The sequence below is a fragment of the Diceros bicornis genome, chromosome 3, assembly GCF_020826845.1.
Source record: "Diceros bicornis minor isolate mBicDic1 chromosome 3, mDicBic1.mat.cur, whole genome shotgun sequence".
In the NCBI taxonomy this organism is placed as follows: domain Eukaryota; kingdom Metazoa; phylum Chordata; class Mammalia; order Perissodactyla; family Rhinocerotidae; genus Diceros; species Diceros bicornis.
The window spans coordinates 85,582,999-85,601,735 of record NC_080742.1 but is presented as its reverse complement, the minus strand read 5'-3'; the positions used below and the strand labels follow the sequence as shown (position 1 = coordinate 85,601,735).

At 39.6% G+C, this 18,737-nt stretch overlaps 1 protein-coding gene across 9 annotated transcripts in view; it reads left to right on the top strand.

Moving 5' to 3' along the window:
• The window catches only part of DGKI (diacylglycerol kinase iota), a 309,867-nt gene that overhangs the window by 237,929 nt on the left and 53,201 nt on the right, over positions 1–18,737 (top strand). For 7 of the 9 annotated variants that reach the window (XM_058530901.1, XM_058530951.1, XM_058530892.1 and 4 more), the window contains 2 exons: positions 896–1,023; positions 3,185–3,307. In XM_058530901.1, coding sequence (XP_058386884.1) covers positions 896–1,023; positions 3,185–3,307 — 251 coding nt within the window. The remainder of the gene's footprint in view (positions 1–895; positions 1,024–3,184; positions 3,308–18,737) is intronic. The other 2 variants (XM_058530944.1, XM_058530917.1) reach the window with 1 other exon arrangement.

Sequence of the window (18,737 nt, the reverse complement as noted above, 5' to 3'; positions counted from 1 at the left end):
CTTACTTGTGAAAGTGAAAAATTCCCGAGTAAATATACTTTATTGGTAGCTAATCTTACAATATTTTCTAACAAAAACACTGAAACATGTACAGATTTTGGAGTGGTATTCGTAGCCTAAGCACATGAAGCTTTTAATTTGTCTTCATGTGTTTTGTGATCTGTGGACTCGAGATGATGTGGCTTGACCTTGCAAATGAGTACAGAAAAAAGGCTGTAAATATTATTACCAGCCTGCACTCCAAATTTTCATTCACACTGCTACTTCTACTGCTTCCTCGCCAAATATTATGCCTTTTTAAGTTCATTTTTGGCTAGCAAGTTTGAGTCCTCAAGTGTATATCTCGGTCAGTCACTTCATTTCAATTCATCACTTTCCAGGGTTCAGTAATGAGAGAAAAAGATGCTCATGTCCAATGATAACAAGTGCTCCCACAGTCCAAATTCTCCAGGAAAAAAAGAAAAAAGATACAGTATGGAATCCAGTGATACAACCAGCTGTTAACCATGCCATCTAGCTTTGACCAGATCCCGGGGGTGGAAGTCCAAGTTATCATACACTCATGCTGGACCAAATTGCATGTGGGGGTGTCACTTCTTTGGTAGTATTTGGGAAGAAGAAGAAGCAAGACCAGCTCTGGTTATACCCAACCGGATTCTGGTCAACTAGGAATCCCAAACCAAGAGGGGTTCAACTCTCCCCCTCACAGCCTCTTGCTACGGTGTTGTTTCAGGGAGGGATGTCCACTAGTCAGGCCTCTGACATACACTGTGGTCACTTAACGTCACAGAATTTTATTTTTCCTCAAGACCAAGAGTGCTTTGTTTTGTTTTTCTTCAGATGATGGATTTGAGTATCCTGTCAGTCATCAGACACACTTCTTTCTCTTCCTTAGGAACATTTGCACTTTGTGATGGAGATTTCCCAAGATGAGATTTTTATTCTGGACCCAGATCTGGCGTTGTCACAGCAGGCAGGGACCCCTCCAGGAATGCCTGATCTGGTGGTAGAGCAAGCCTCGGGGTGAGTGTGCTTCTGCTTTGGTGGTGTGCTGGAGAGGCTGGCCGCAGGGTGACATCCATGTCTGGTTTGGCTTTGGACTTGACATTCTAATTATATCAAACTATTTTAAATACAGATTTCCTTGTTGTGTTTCTTTAGAGTGTAGTATAGCTGGTTCCATTAAAAGTCTGTCTTACGAATGGCGGTGTAGAATTACTCTTCCCCACCCAGATTTGTATCACGTCTGAGCTTTCTTTACCCATCACACCCACACTTCCTACCAAATTAGAAAGCTCTGGTATTTGCATTTGTGCATATACATCTGTATTGCCTGTGTTATCCAAATAAAATTTGACGCAGGTGGTTTGACAATTATTTTTCTCTTCCTTTCTCTTCTCCTTCTTCCTCCTCTTCTCCTCTTGCCCCTCTTCTTCTTTTTCTTTTTTTTGCTATATCCAGGCAGCCTGAGACATATACATTGTATAATAATAACTATGACATATCAAGCACTTATTATGAGCCACATACTGTGCTAAAGTCCTTTCTGTATCCCTACTACCATTTGGTAGTGACTTTATCATGTTAAGTGCTCTTTGTTTATTTCCTCGTCTGTAAAATGGAAATAATAATACCTACTCATAGAATTGTTTGAAGATTAAATGAATTAAAACATGTAAAATATTAAGAATAGTTCTTGGCATTTGGTAGATGCTCATTAAATTATGTTATTGAAATCATCATCATCTTTTCAGAATGACCCTGCATATTTGGTACTATTATAATCCTAAATCCATAGATAACAAAATTGAGGCTTAGAGAGTTTTGTAACTTTCCCAGTATTGCACAGAAAATAAATGGAAACATAGAGATTCAGTCCCAGGTTTTCTGATGCTGGAACCCGGGCATTTAACCACTACATTGAACCACTAAAATATTATTAATATTTCTAGGTTATTTCAACAATTCAAAAAATATTTATTTAGAGAAATTTTTATGTGCCAAGTACTAGTATGTGCACGTGGGAAACAACAGTGCAAAAATAAAAACAAACAAGAATCTCTGCCCTTGTGAAGTCTAATGAACATCAGTGGTTTACTGGTATATGGAGACTAAATAGTTAAAATAAGGATTTCCCTGGAAAGCACACACATGCACTCAAACAGTATATGCAAATTGTGTACACATACTTAAACAATATAAACAGACATATTCACTGGACATGACCCTTATAACTGTTTACCCCTCTTCACTAATTCATTTGACCATTGCTGCTATTTCTGAGTATCTTCCACGCTGCCAGGGCCAGCTGATATCCATGGCATGTATCAAATCTATGGGGGAGTCAAGAGAAGACAGAAGTAGCAGGATGGAACAGCTACGTAGCTGTGTGTAGGAAGCCAGAGCTAGTGGTAGCAGATGGTCCTGGCATGAGAGGAAAGCCGACAGGCACAAAGGACGGCCTGATGTAACCCTGGCAATCCCAGGAGGGGTTGGAGAAGGCCAGCTTCGCAGACCATATACTAGAAATCGAGCCTGTCAGTTGCAGGGAGAGCAAGTGACATCTGTGTCCTACTCCAGAAGCTGTGCGTGCTAGAGTCTAGGCATCCTCTCACCCCACCCGATCTGGGCTCCAGTCCTTGATCTGATGAAGAGTGAACCCATTCTGCCAAGCTTGCCCTGGGCTTTGCCCTCTCACTCATTCTTCCATGTCAAATAATGGTCAAAAGAATGACTTTTTCCTGGGTTAGAGCTCTATTAGCTCTAGCTCAAGAAATAGAGTAGCCCGAACATTCACTCAATGTTGAATCAGTCCCTTTCTTATTTCTTATCAGTTGCCTTCTCTGGAAATAGGAACAGGGAAGCAGTGAAAGAGGATGGACTTTGTTATTTTCTAATCTGCATTTCTACATCAGGCTCCATTACTTCTTACTTATGTCATATATAAAATTACCTCATCTTCAAATTCAGTTTTCTCCTCTGTAAAGAGGGCAGAATCATACAAACAGTTTATGATGGTTGAGAAAATGAAATGAAATAATAAATGTGGAGTACCTAGTAAATACCCAATAAAGATTCATTTTCCTTCTCACATTTAGAGACAAGAATCATCTTTAGAAAGAGTAGAATAAGTCCGGTGGCTGACTTTGAATGCTTAAATGTCTGATGCCCTTCTTTCTCCCAGAATGTCAGACTGGTGGAATCCTGCCCTGCGGAAACGCATGCTGAGTGATAGCGGGCTGGGAATGATAACTCCGCATTATGAGGACTCAGACATGAAAGATCTTAGCCACTCCCGTGTGCTACAGTAAGAGCTCTCTCTCTCTGTTCTTTTCCTGAGCGCCACTGTGATTGCTGGGAGAGGACTGCATGGGGTCCTCACCAGTGGTAGGGCTTCTCTTTTCAGTGGTGCTCAAGCTGTCTCAAGCTGTGTCACCCTGCGGTTTGCCATTTTATTCACCTTGCTCATTTTTATCCACCCCAAGCTCCTGATGGAGCTTCACTTTCCATTTCTCTTGCTCCTGAGCCACACTGAGACCCTGTGTGTGGATCTGTAAATACTTTCAACCTCATCAGTGTGTGCTTTACCAGAAACCAGTGTTTTCCAGATGTCCCAGTGTTTGCCACATCGTGAAGACATGCGTGAGAGTGATCTTGAATAGTTTGGAAGTGACATATAGTTTTTCGTTTGTGGGAACATTTTGACTTGCTGTTATAGCTCTCTTTCATTTGTCTCCAGTCCTGAGCCTGTGGATGTATGCTGTATGTAATATTGCCAAGTGGTTTTGTTGCCTAAAGTGGAGTGTTGCTCGTGTATGGTTTCAGTCTCTCTGGGTAAACAATGCAGCATGTGTTCATAGATCAGAATAGTAGATCTGATCATGGTCAGAAAGTAGGATGAATGTTGGAGGTTTACAGCAGTGTTAGTACATTTGTGTCCGGTGAATCTTCCCTCCTGTCATTGCTCATTGCAGGAGCAGGTTCTAGGGCAGTCTGTGGTCATGGACACACTCATTTTTACCTACTGTCTGACTTCAGGCGAGTCACCCGTCTCAGAGGTTATACAAGTTCATTGCAATTCATGAAATTAGGCTGATTTCCAGTCCTATCCAAGGTGCTAATCCAATAGGGACAATGGCTTGTAACCATGCGTTCTTACCACTTTTACAAAATAACAAGATTACTAAGATTCTGAGAAGCCTAGGGTTAACTGAAGAGGCAAGACAATGCATTGTTTCTAAAGGAAGACCGGAAACAATTTCAGAATGACAAAGGGGAGAAAAATGAGAAATCTGAAGCTAATTATTTCATTGGTAAAGGTTCTCCTCAGACACCCCAAGGGCAAAAGGCGACTTCATTTTAATTGCTTCTCTGTACTACTTCCTATTTTGTTGTGTGAAGAGTGGAAAAGAAAAAGTGAATTACTGTGGATTTTCCTTTTTAATTAAACCATGTTGTTAGTTTCTGATAGCATTTTGATTGCTTACAATCCAGAGTGTTTTTCCATTTCTTTTTTATATGGAATTGAGGCTTGTGAACCAGGGTGAGTCAGCGGTCCATTGATGGCTAAAAAAGTGACCATCTAGCTGTGGGCAGATTTATTTGAAAATTAGAGTTTTAATTAGCCGCAGAAATAGAAATGAAGCCTAGACAAACCAGATGCGTGTTTTAGTTGTCCTTGTATACAGGCTATTCAAGAAGTAGAGGATGGTTTCAATCTGGTTTCCTCTGCTCTGTTTTTTCTATATGTAGTATATTAATGTAGATGTCCTCATATGTGGAGTGATTTTTTCTAAGATGGTAAATATTCTTCCCGAGAATCACAAATAAACGTACCACTTTATATAATAGCCAAATTCTTAAAACCCTATATCAAAATCAACTCTGACTTTTTATTGGGGTTATATTATCCTTTCAGGGATTTCTGTTAATTCTTGATTGATCTTCCATTGGCATCTATCAGTTTTCCTGGTCATTTATATTACCTTAGGTCTTAAATGCGCTAAAGCAGCTGACTCTTTTTAAAAAGTTTTTCTGCCAAATCACTTGGAAAACAAACAGAGTAACATTCAAGCGTTCACCTCTAGCCTTTGTGTCTTTCCAGCTGAATCTCCAGACATCTCAGAACAGAGACAAGTTGTCCCTACTGGCTCTGTCTGAATCCTTGACTCAAAGAATACACGAGCATAATAAAATGGTTGTTGTAAATCACTTTAAAAAGTAAATACTTTGCCTTACCCCAAGTTGTCTATTAATTCTTTAAAAAAATTTTATTGTGTCAGTAATTCCTTAGGAAGAACATCTCTTTATTTCCTTCAGAGATCATCTCTGATACAAATAGGTCTAATTGCAGTTATGGAATAATGTAATTATATAACATATTATATAAATATGTAATATATAATAATGTCAGTAATAGCTAGTATTGGTAGAATACCTCCTACTTGCTTTGTACCTTAGTTAAACTATCTTTAATTCTTTCAACAACTTTTTAAAACTCACTATTGCTTAACCAGTGAGTAAACTAAAGACTCAGAGTTCAAAATAGTCATCTTAGATCACCTGAGATAAGAAGTGTCGGAACTGTGGTTTGAATGAGGTTGGCTTGACTTCTGAATCCATGATTTTTTCACCATGCTACACTGTCTTCCCAAAGGGCCAGTGCAAAGGCAGGGTTCCCAGAGCCTCACTTCCCTGGAAAGATTTACTTGAGTTTCTATTTTTTTTTAACATTTGTAAAGTGAAAAATTATACAGTATAGGGAGATGAAGTATGCACATTATTTATATATGACTACAAATTTATCCAAAAGTAAATATAGTTGAGAATTAATTTTAAAGCAGTTTTTTTGCATTTAAAAAGAAATTGAAATAAAAAATGAGATAAACTTTTATTTAAAAATTATTAAATATATAGTAAATATGCCCCAATCTAAAAAAGTACAAAAATTATATGAAAGATGTTCATGTGCCAACCACCCTGATATATCATGTTATGTTTTACATTACTGTTTACATTAGGTCTTTCTTTCAATCCATAAACAAACAGAGTATCATTAAAATATAAAATTTTAGGGGTTTTTTTTTGGTTTTGTATTATATTATCTTTTTACTTTTCATCACCTGTATCAATGCATACACTTTTGTAACTTGCCATTTCATTCAACATCATATTTAAAAAATTCATTCATATCAATACGTGTAGATTTTAAATAATTATATTTGATGTAGAATATTACAATATAAATATGTGATGATTTTTTCATTTTTTTAAATATTATATGATTTTAAAAAATGCAGTGAGCATCCTACTACATGTATCCTTCTGTGTTGCAGGGTGTGTATATGCAATTTCCCCTTTACTTGATATTGGAAAATTTACCTTCCCCTTAGGAATATTTAAGAATCAGTGTGTGAAAAGGGCCTCAAGAATTGTTGTAATATTCTAGGTATGATTGGCATCTGTTGCTTTCAGCTTTAATGCCCCAGTCGACTTGGAGATAGGAAAAGTTCAATTTTAACCTCCTGTTCACAGTATTAAATAACCCACTATATAAAAAAATCAAAAGAGAAATTTTAAATTCTTAGAACTGAAAATACACTCTATCGGAATTTGCGAGACTCTGCTGAAGTGGATTTCACAGAACAATTTATGACTCTGAATTCATTTATCAAGGGAAAAAGCGATTGCATACAAATAAAGAATTCAATGTGATAAAGTGGAAAAAGAATCCCAGAGTAGAGAACAAAGAAACAAGAAAGAAGAAAAATAATAAAGACAGAAATCAACGACAAGGAGAATAAAACAAAATGGATGATTAACCAAGAATAAAATTTTAAAAAATGATTCTTTACAAAGGTAAGTAAGAGAGACAAAGTTCTGAGAAGACTGATTTAAAAAATAAATAAAGGGCTGGCCAGGTGGCGCAGCGGTCAAGTGCGCATGCTCCGCTTCCGCAGCCCAGGGTTTGCAGGTTCGGATCCTGGCACGCACCAACGCACCGCTTGTCAAACCATGCTGTGGCAGCGTCCCATATAAAGTAGAGGAAGATGGGCATGGATGTTAGCTCCGGGCTAGTCTTCCTCATAAATAAATAAATGAATGGATTAATAAATATGAGACAGTGGAAAGATGGCAACTACAATGCTTTCCCTAGCTCCTTCTTCCTCCCTGGCACCCAGTGTGCACCTGCTTGGGTCGACCTTCTCCTCTCCAAATCTAAGTGACCAGCTCCCCTTGGGTCTTTGCAGGGTTTTCTCATAGTTTTAACTTTAGTTTCTAAGATCCATCAACCTCACTCCACACAGGGAGAGTGACCTGGAATAAACAGAATAACTTAGATTTCCATTATTACTGGAACTGGTTGCATTTATAATTCCATTTAGAAACATTATAAGTTTTTTAGAAAGATATATATAGGGGCCGGCCCCATGGCTTGGCGGTTGAGTGCACGCGCTCCACTGCTGGCGGCCCGGGTTCGGATCCTGGGCGCACACTGACGCACCGCTTCTCCGGCCGTGCTGTGGCCGCGTCCCACACACAGCAACTAGAAGGATGTGCAACTATGGCATACAACCATCTACTGGGACTTTGGGGAGAAAAAAGGGAAAAAAAGGAGGAGGATTGGCAATAGATGTTAGCTCAGGGCCGGTCTTCCTCAGCAAAAAGAGGAGGATTGGCATGGATGTTAGCTCAGGGCTGATCTTCCTCACAAAAAAAAGAAAGATATGTATATATATATTCCGCTTATACACAGGCCCTCTAGGAGAGACTATAATGCCAAAGAAGGATGAAACACATATAGGGTCTTCAAAACTTATGAACATAGTAAAAAACAATCTTTAACAACTGATTGTGAAATAAATTTGTAAGAAATGGTTGACTCATATTATTACTGTTAGGATCATAATAAATTTGTCTTTAAGTTCAAAAAATATTTTCATTGTCTAAGAAAGTTCTACATAAAATAACATGATTCTGGAAAGACGTTTGCCCTTATCGTTAATTGTACCACCACGAGTAATGATAACACTCTATATCATTTTTGCAGAAGATTCATAAGGAAGGAATTAACTAAAATTTCAGCAGACAGACTCTGAGTCATAAGAAAGACTTTTCCCATCTTTGGGATCTGTGAGATAAGAAAATAGGCACTGAATGAAAACTCTAGTATATTCTTTCCAAATTGTCTTGGAAAAAAGGACACACTTGCCTGTGAATCAGATGGGCTAAAGGAAAGCAAGTCAAGAGACTGGGAGGGGCTGGCCCCGGGGCTTAGCGGTTGAGTGCATGCGCTCCGCTGCTGGTGGCCCGGGTTCAGATCCCAGGCGCGCACCGGAGCACCACTTGTCTGGCCATGCTGAGGCCGCGTCCCACATACAGCAACTAGAAGGACGTACAACTGTGACATACAACTGTCTACTGGGGCTTTGGGGAAAAAAAGGAGGAGGATTGGCAATAGATGTTAGCTCAGAGCCGGTCTTCCTCAGCAAAAAAAGGAGGGTTAGCATGGATGTTAGCTCAGGACTGATCTTCCTCATAAAAAAAAAAAAAAGAGACTGGGAGGTATTTTTTAGTTATAAGAATAATCTTTTCTAGTTCTTGTATTTTATGGTTTATGCAAAACCCCCAAAATTGACTGAAAGAGATGCACTTTTTCTTAGTATCTCCGAGTCCTAAGCCTGAAAGAGCTAAGATGAAGGTCACACAGGTTAAAATAGAATATCTTGCCACCAGTGTAAGGTGCTGGGGAGACAGTGTAGTGAGCCACCCGAGAGCAGATATTCAAGCCAGACATCTGTGTCTAGGCAAGTATCTGTTACCTGATCAGCTAAGGGGGCTCATGGATTTTTATGATCGGCAGGGCATTTCTGCCTCTAACAAGAGATAGTGTTATCAAAACTTGAACTGTAATATATCTAGTCTGATTTATGATTTCATTGGGATTCTAAGAACAGGTTGAGCCATTCAGTCAGTCCTTCATTTATTGAGCAAATAAATATTGAGCACCTTCTAGGTAGGAGCAATTTATATACCTAGGCACTGAAGATGTAAAACTAAATAAGAAATAATTATTGTTTTGAAGGGCTTATATTCAAAGGGGACATATCACATAAACCAATCATTCTAGTTCTCTCTGATAAGTGCTATAATGGATATATGCATAGAGTGTTCTGGAATTAAGAAGAAATAGAATTTGCTACTTCCTCTAGATTTCATGCTTTTATTTTTATATGAAAAATATGAGTATTTAAGGAGTTAATGAAAAGGTTAGCCTCAAAGGAAAAAAAAAAGACTTTTTAAGGGCTTTGGGCTTATTTTCTTCAGCTTTTGCACATGAGCAGATAAGTATTTGCTTCTTGTCGTTATATAACCAGAAATGCCCCCTCAAATAATTCGATGTACTCAATAATAGTTGAGCATCACTTTATCTGATGTGTGTTTAAGGAAGTTTGTACAGCTGACAAGCTATTTAGAGATATCCAAAACACCAAATAATACTTTAAACTGAAGAATTGGCCTTTTTAGTGTAGTCCACAATTCTGAACCACCATATGAAGAAGATAGCCCTGAAATCTTCACCCTTCCAAAAACTTTAGAAGTTCTGGGCTGAACCTAGGAGTAATAGCTTCATTCCCCTCTGGTCTTCAGCTATTTCCTTTACTCAATTTCTTCTTGGAACATTAGGTGATGGCCTGACCCTAATAAAAAGGATAACTGTGCTTATTGTCAAGGCTCTAGGTTGTCAACAGGAAGACAGACTATTGGGCAATGGTTTTGGTTGTGGAAATATCCTTTGAGCATCACAATCAGATAAGAGGGAAAAAATTAATCTTCTTAGTGGGATGCAGGTTTTACTGAAATATATCTTAGAGATGAAATCAGTGCTGACAGGATAGAGACAGTCCCTTGCATCTGTTTCACTAAGATAGTTGGGTCCCATCCCCACTTACCTTTGACTGGTCTAAATCTTGCCCTCTCTAGCTAATCACTCAAGCTGGAAAAACTGCAGTTTAGCTGACATGTATCTCCCTTTCTTCTTCTTTTTCTCCCTGTCTTACCTCCAGTTGTTATCCTCTCTGTTTAGCCAAGCACATGGTAATACTCGGTCCCTTTGTGTCTGCAAAATTATTAACAAGATATTTTGCTGTGTTCTTTTCATAATTGCTCCCCCAACAGTTACGCATATGGGGGCCTTAAACCTTTTGTCAGAAATGGAATTACATTTCCATTTTCAAGTTTGGTTAATGGCAGAGCCAGAATAGAATTCCTTACGCACCAGATCTTATTTTGACCAACATTGAAAAAAAAATTCGCTAAGGTAAACATGCTCTAATATTAAACATCTGTTTTATTTAAAATGATGCCAAGAATTCTGCCCTTTTATTTTCATGAGTTTCAAGTTTTGCCAATGATTACAGCATGAGGAAATATTATTACTGTTAAGTGGCTCTCTTTTTTCATTTGTCAAAGATGGCGGCCTGACCTACTCACCCTTAGGAATATTGTGAATGAGAGGGAAAGTTGATTGGATCCTTCTTTAAAGCACGGGAGTTCCTTGGATGGACAAACTGTGTATTGCTCCCTCTGTATCCACAGCCTTTTGCACCATACCTAGTATAGCAGGCATTCAATAAGGCAGGCTTGTTTGGTGAATGGATGGATGTTGGATATTAGAGAAAAGGTGCTCTATCAAACCAAAATAGATATGTCTATTTGTAGGACTATGGTAAACCCAGTTCTAATCATGTAACAATTGTGAAAAAATGATACATAGAATGTTAAACATTTTTGTTAGGCTGTGGAATCCATTTATATATTTCAAATTTTAATATGGATCTGTTTGCTCTAGGGAATTCATTTAGTAAAATAATAAAGATGGCTTGGATCCCTGACTCAGAGAGGTGTTGCACTATTGATGAGCACAGTGGTTTAATTCTTGAAGAGGTTTTGGATATTCTTTAGATGGAGGGGAAGAAACTTGGCACATGGGAAACCATAAACCATAAAAATTTTATGGATGGAACAGAATTCTGGGATTTCCAGCCAAAGGAGACAAGGCAAAGCCAGAGTATGGGGACAGTATGTGCAGAACAGTGCTTTTCTTGAGTTTCCTAACAGGCAGGGAGCAGTGGAAAGGGCCTCTTAGGGAATTATCAGAGTCTTTAAAAACAAAACAAAGATTTCTCTTTTCTTCCAACAGCACACTCTCGCTTAGGGCATTAAGGAAAGCTAGTAGGAAGATGACAGAGTCTTTTGTGACAAAAACACTTAAGCACCATTCTAAAACTGTGAAGGTGATAACTCCATCTGCCTCTGTGCTCGGAAGTTAGAGTGAGTCTTGTTCAGCCGATATAGGAATGGGAATTTTTCTTGTTTTCAGTGGCTATGCTAGAAGTGGGGACTTGGGTGCACAGGGGATCCCCTCATTCTTCTATCTTGTGTCCCCATGTCATATGCTGGTGGTGGGGTCACTGTGCAGTCCATTTTTGCAAATGGTCCTCTCTTCCCTGAACCAGTCACTGGATCTTCCTTAAGGGCTTGATGTTGAAATCTCGTCAGTCTGGTAAATAGAGTAGGGATAAAGGGAATGGGATAAAAGCTAAAAAAGAAGTTGGCGTAAATGTAGGGGATGTTAGTCCTACAAAATGATGGCACATCTCTTCTTGAGGGCCCAGTTTTTCTAAGCATTGGGATTAAAATTAAGTCAAGAGCGGTAAGAATCATCTTCCACAGCATGCTGATGTTGATGCAAATAATCAGTAATCAATCTATAAATCAAAACTGGGGTGAGTTTATTATATGAGCCAATCTCAGGACTGCATAGCCCAGGAGAATGTCTTCAAGGAAAGAAGCAGTCCGAAGATGCAAGGTATACAGCATGGTTATGTATGACAGGATATATCTCTTTTTACTGCGGTCACAAGATGTTTTGCTAGCACAGCAGGTCAGTGGTCACAAGATGTACACAGTAGGTCAGTATGACCCTTAGTTTCTGGGAAGAAATGTTTGTCTTTAAAGAAATGTTGATGTGGGAGGGAGGCAACATCCCTATCTTTAAAGGCATCATTCTTGGCTTTGGAACATTGTAAATGTTTAAAGCAGATGTACAAGGCCTGCTGGACAGGCCACATCAGGCCTTTCTGGAAAACAAGGTCAAACCAAATTAGTTTTAAACCAAATAGCTTCCTTATATACCCCAATATATTAACTTTTCTTATTGCTTTTCATTTATTCATCACTGGAAAAGAGCGTTCTAACAGGAAGTGGGCCCAGTTTCCGAGGATGAACAATGATTTTTCCTTCCTTTCTGAAAGGGGGCAAATATCCCGAGTTGTCTTCTGTCATGTCATTCTTCGTCACAGGATCCCACCCTGTGGTGTCCATGTTCCTCGGGACACATACGGTGTCACTGGGCTTCCATAGCAGGTTTCGGCATCAGGAGGGAAGGTGGGAGGCAACTTCTCTTCCCCACAGATTGTCTGTCACTTTATAAGGGTGCCTGTCAGGATCTGAGCTAAATATTTGTTTTTAATTCTAACAATCAGGGAAGAGAGAAGAGGCCATAATTTCTCCTGAATATGACTTTGGTACATCCACCTGTGACATGAAGTATTTCTGCATATAAGTCCTCTCTTCTGACCACTGATCCTGGGACTAACCCTTCAAAGGGGCCCTCAACCCCTCTCGTTCCTCTGAACGTCACCGAGGAATCAGCTCACTACTGGCTTGCCACTTTCCCTCCTGCCCACCTCCGCAGAGGGGGGCAGAGCCCTCAGGGCACACAGGTGAGGAAGTGCTGGGGAGAGCAGGTGGTCCTAGTGAGCCTCTGTGTCCTGCCCCTCTGCTCCTCATCCCATCTGACCTACTTCTTCAGAAGTCAGTTTTTTCAGTGTTCAAAGGTCTGTTTCAAGATTTCAGCTGCCTCCTGACAACATTCTCTTGTCTCTGACCACTCACCTCCAAAATAACCTGTCCATCCTTTTACTTCTTCTTCAAACCCCCACCAAAACTCTTGTTTTCTCAGTGCATCTGCCTTAGATGAGTAGTTTAAGTTGATTTAAAGTATGAATGATAGTTTTGAAATCCTTCCAAAAATGTTTGCCTGCGAATCTCAGGTTGGAGGGCTATTGACCGTTAATCACTCAGTGTGCTCAGGTGTGGGCTCAGGGATGGGAAGAGGATGCCTTTATTGCCGTCAGAAATGGAGAGAGGTGTTGGATAGAGTGTGGAACTTCTCTCAAGAACCTCCGGGAACCCCTGAGCCCACAACCCTGAGGGCACTGGGACAGGAAATATCTCTACAACATGGAGAAACTGTTTACTAGGAACTCAAGGAGACAAGGACCACATTTTCCCCTTTCCTAACTTTTCTGGCTCTTGTACTAATCACCAAGCATGAGAACAACTACAGCAACAATCATTGCTTTACAGTTTTCTCCAATGCTCTGTGTGATGTTCGTCTCACTCCACAACCCCCTTAGAATCTCCTTCAAAGTGGGATGAAATGTTATCAGTTCAGTATCTCCCACGACTCCTGGAATGGAGTTAAGCACATAGCAGGGCTCAATGTTCAGACATTGAATTATTTGAATTATTTTCAAAGAGTCTGTGGAGCCCATTTTTACTTCTTGTTCTCAATATTACTATGATTTATGTGGATTAATTTATCATTTTCTTGTAGAGCTCCTTTGCTGGTTTTGGTGCTTTATAATTTAGTGCTTAGAGACTGCCCTGTTCTTACACACAAAAGAGTTGGGAGGAGACAGACAATTTTCCAATTCTGTTTCCCATGCCAGTGTGTTGAACAGGAATACCTTCTTCTGAGAAGTGGGTGAGTGGGAGGAGATGTTGATAGGAGAACTTCTGGAATCTGCTACATTTATGTTCTGGAGAAGTGCCAAAGCATTTCCAACTCCACTTATTTTTTTTTTTCCCTCCATTTTCTAAAACTAGATTCAGAAGTCCTTATTTGGTTTCATAAAAATAATTAGCTGTGGGTAGGCCCTGGCTCAGTTGCCATGCCCACAAGGTAGATATTGCATATCCTGAATCGTGCGTATGTGAGATGGCCTTTTGTAGAAGTTTCTTGTGTTAACACTAAATGTGGCACTCGTGTGATCTGCCTTCACGATCCAGAGCTTCATGTTTCAATTTATGCTTAACAAAAAAAGCCCACGTTTACAGAACTCCAGATGGATTGTGTCTCCACAGGCGTTGTTGGCCAAGGCTCCCACAGGCGCCGGGATAAAGCTCTTTCTAAAAGGTCCTCCCTACTGCTGCCCCCTACCGGCTCTCTGCAGGTGCATCTCTTTTGGTTGGATTTTAGAATAACATGCCTTTTCTATTCCGTTACTCTTTTTAGAAATTAGGCAAGCAACTGTATTGCAAAGACTGATTTCTAATGTGAAGCATAACATCTTTTATATCTCCATGACTGTACTGTACCTAATATATAATTTTTTTCATGTCTTTGAAATGCTTCCCAGGAATGTTCATATTTTAGATAATAAAGAATGTGACGGTCAAGTTTTCATACTGAATGAACTTGTTCAGTATTAGTTTTTTCAACGCCATCTCTATTTCTTCTCTATGTCCACCGCCCACTTTTGTCCGTTTCTCCTCATCTCTACCTACCAATTTCAAAGAAACTCCTTTCCTCTCATTTGGTTGCAGTTCTTAGAGTTGAACAGTAGGTGGCAGTAAAATTTCAAGCTCAAAGGACATGTAGGGGCTTCCTCCTCAGCAAGCTGATTCAGGAGGGTCTACGGGAGAAATTGAATCGGACATGCTAGTGGGAAAACTGGTGTTTTCAAAACGCCAAATATAACTAAACACCGGAACTTATTTAAAAAACACAAAAGATATTTCAAGTACAGCTCATGTGGTGATCTTCGGGTATGTATTTGGGTAGGAGAATCTTAAAGAATAGCAAATTATGAGTGTGAAGGGAATTAGAGAAAATTTACGTCAAACGAAGAACTCACCAAACAGCCTTATTATTTGAGTTTTGGGACTTATTTCCTTACCTCCACAGAAATGCTCATCTCTCCTTCCTTCGATTTTGCTCTTTCTACACCCTTTCCTCTGTTGCTGGTGAATGCTACCTTTGAGGCTATTTGGCATTCCCTCAAGGGGTCTGTGACCACTTGAATAGAGAGTGTGTTTGTCTTTGTCTCCTTTCAATGCCACTTTGTGTGGTTGCTGTAACTTTCATCTCTCTCCCTCTCATTCTCGCCTGCTGTCTTGTACTGTATGTTCTTTGTTCATTGTCTTAATAGCAATATTCATAATTAGAGGGAGGAAAAGCAGACAAAGGGAAGATTGAATCATTGATGGAGATTCTCAGTGCCAAGGGATTTCTGGTTCTATTTTACCTAGTTAGAGATGCTTTGGGGCTAGAGTAATGGTGGTTAAGATGTTACCTAGATCTATGATCTCACTGTTTCTCCATCAAGCCGTCAAAATGATCTCATAAGCTGGACGTAGCAATCCTCTTGGCAATGCACATCCTTGAGGGAAGCTCGAAGGAGAAAAGCTATTGCCCAGAGATGATCATCTACTGCTTTCAAATCACAGTAAATCATCCGTTGGCTTACTTGATTAAAAAAAAAATTCTTTGTCTATCAGCACTTTCAGGAAATAAATTTGTGTAGCATCATCACTTCAAGGTAAAACAGAAGAAAAATAGAGATGGGGTTTCTGCAGCAGTGGTGTGGACTCTTGACATGTGCCTGGAGGACTGTCCAGCTGGGAAATCAGTTTCCATTTGGACCACTTCTCAGGAGTTTGTTAGCAGATAACTAGCAATAATGGTTCAGGCAGGGAACGGAGTCCAGCCTGGGGAAACTGGCTTAGGACTGAATGTTCCTGATGTTCTTCAGCAGGAATAAGAACATTATCACATGATGGGAGGCTGTTTTACAAAAAGATTGGATTCCACCAAAGTGTGAGAAGGATGGATGAGATAGGCCCAGAGAACTCTCAGGGCTGTGGTAAAGAGAGGGGAAAAAAAAGTTGAATGATAAAAGAAAGAGGGCAAGAACATTCAGAGTTGATATAAAGCTAGAAACCAGAGGCTTCTCTTTTTCTTCCTGAGTAGGATGGATGATCGCCCCATGCTTATAGGAAGCGCTGTTTTTGCTGTAATCCTCATCCCCAAAACTGGAGGGTTAAGGTGAAAGGCAGGCCTAAAAAGGAAAATTGATAAAGTACAAGTGGAGGAAAGAGTTGCTTTCAGTGTGTGTGTTTCTTTGTTCCCCAGTGAGGACTTCACAGCCAAGGAGCGGTTTATTTATTTGTAGTGTGCTGAGTGGAGCGTAGAGGCAGCACAGCTTCTAGCTCACCCCTGCCTTCCTCCTTCGTTTTCTGTTATAATTTTATGATGGTAACCACGAAATGAAGGTGCCCTGGCTCCTCCAGCCAGGCTGTGAGTATGAATATCTCAGAGCTCCCCTTCCCATCCACAGTTTTAGAGAGATACTTCGTTGCTGAGTATTTTCGGAATATGAATCTCGGCACTTGTGCCTATGTAGACTCAGCTCTTACATCTGTCCTGCATGTTTATTCCAAGCTCACCTCTATGTGATGACCCATCCCTTGGCCAACTCCCCACCAGGTGATGGTTTAGAAATGTTAAGTAGATGGTATATGTGTTGGGGACACTGGGAAGGGAGATTGACATTCATTTGTGGATGATTCTCTCCAAAAAGCAATAGACTCATGTAGGATGGGTCCCCAGTATTCATCTAATCTATCTTTAAGAAAGATTCTATCTAAAATGGATGGTCTATTGACCTCCTATCTATCTCCAAGGAAGGAAATGATGTAGACAATCAAACGTAGGACCAACTAGGAAAGTCATGGATGCTATTGAATTAAAGCTATGAGATGAAAAGAAAAGCAATGTATTATATATAGGCTTCAAAAAAAGAAAAAAACAGAGGATAGTTTCATTTAAATAAAAAAACAATTGTCTTAGGATGGGCTTGTAGGGTTAGAGCATTTCACGGAGGTTGCCAAGAAAATGCGTGTATCTAAAAATGTATTGCAAAATCTTACACCGCATTGTAAAGGCTGAAATAGTCATGATGCCCATCATCTCAGTTCTAGATTTATTGATTAAAAACAATAAAAGTCAGAAGAAGTGCAGTACTCCTTAAAGATTTTTTTTACCTTCATAAATATAATATTCTTTTGCTCTTATGGATATATTACTACTTTGCTGTAGAAAACTGGGCACCTTTTCCAGTGTCCCTAAGCATGGTAATTGATCTTCTTGAAAGATTAGAGGCCTTGAAGGGAAACTTGCTGATGAAAGGCAATCTAAATAACTATCTTTGAGTTTCTTAGAGATTCCTTGTATCTTAATGACTGATGACAGGGTCTAGATGCTGTGCTGTCCAATATAGTAGCCACTAGCCAATGTAAGCTTTATGTCTCATTCCCTCAGATTCTTGATATCTGCAGACATTAATCTTATAAAATTATTCATTCTGAGCTGTTATAGCTATATTTAAGTGGATGATTTCATGCTTTCAGACTTTTCCTTGGAAACACCCCTATTCAAGAGGAGAACACACTCACCCTCTTATGGGCCTTGGAGGCATTGCCTGAAGCTGACTGCCTGAAACACAGATTTTTTTTTTACGTTTATTGCTTTATTTTAAGAATTCAAGTGACTTTTGCCTTTGGATCCGTAATATGACTGTGCCGGTTTCAATATAAAAATAATATTTTAATTTTTATCAGTTAAATTACATATCCCCCATCTTATAATAGTGTCTTGTTTTCCTGGGGCTTCCTTTATTTTCAAGTTCCTGTTATACCATAGTTTGAGAAGCATTGCCTTCATTTCAAAGGGGGGAATATTCTACTGAGCAGGGTTAACGTTGAGAAGGGGACTTTTACTAGCAATATTCAAATCGAAATTCACAGAAAAGTAAATCAAAGTGAAAAAAAGCTAAACAGACTTCCACAAAGCAGATACTTGAATGGATGACTAAATAATGGATTATTTCTTAATATTATTTTTAATTATTCCTCTCGTCTTAATTTTCTGTTCCTAGTGGAGTGGTGACACAGCGGAAAAAGCCCTCAAGCTTTTTCTATAACTTACTAGTTCAGAGACTCTTGGCAAATCTTTGCTTTTTCCTCTGCCTTCATCTTATAACTATTTCTTGATCATCGTATTTCTTTAAGTTTCTCTTCACAGAGGCTCTATTTCCATCCCTTCCTCCCTTTAGATCTTCCTTCCTCCCTTCCTTCCCTTTTTCTGTTTCTAAATTTCGTGGAGATCTGTTTGGTTTTTTATGTGCTTCGTGCCATCGTCTTTTTAGCATGTTCCCAGCCTACGTTTTGTGTGTCAGCAGATCCTTGACCTGCTCTCTTCTTGGGGTATTTTGTTTGTTCATCTCTCATATTTGCATTGGGTGAGTCCTTTTTGGAACCCCTAGTTTGGGATGAATAATTAGGGATAGTGGGTTAGTGTGTTTCTGGAAGCTTGACTTTGGGTCTGTTGTCTTCAAACTCTTTCCTAGCAGCACTCTCCTCCGGGGTTGAGTCTCCTTCTGACAGCAGGACACCTGGCTCAGCGTGGAGAGCTTTGTGTCGTAGTTCTGTGGTGCATGATGTAGCTCCTGTATCTTAAGTTGACTAAGACTGAAACACTCTCTCTCTGTCTGCCTGAAAGTTGGTCCAGTTTTCACTTTACTTGGTAGCTCTTCTTCATCTGTGAT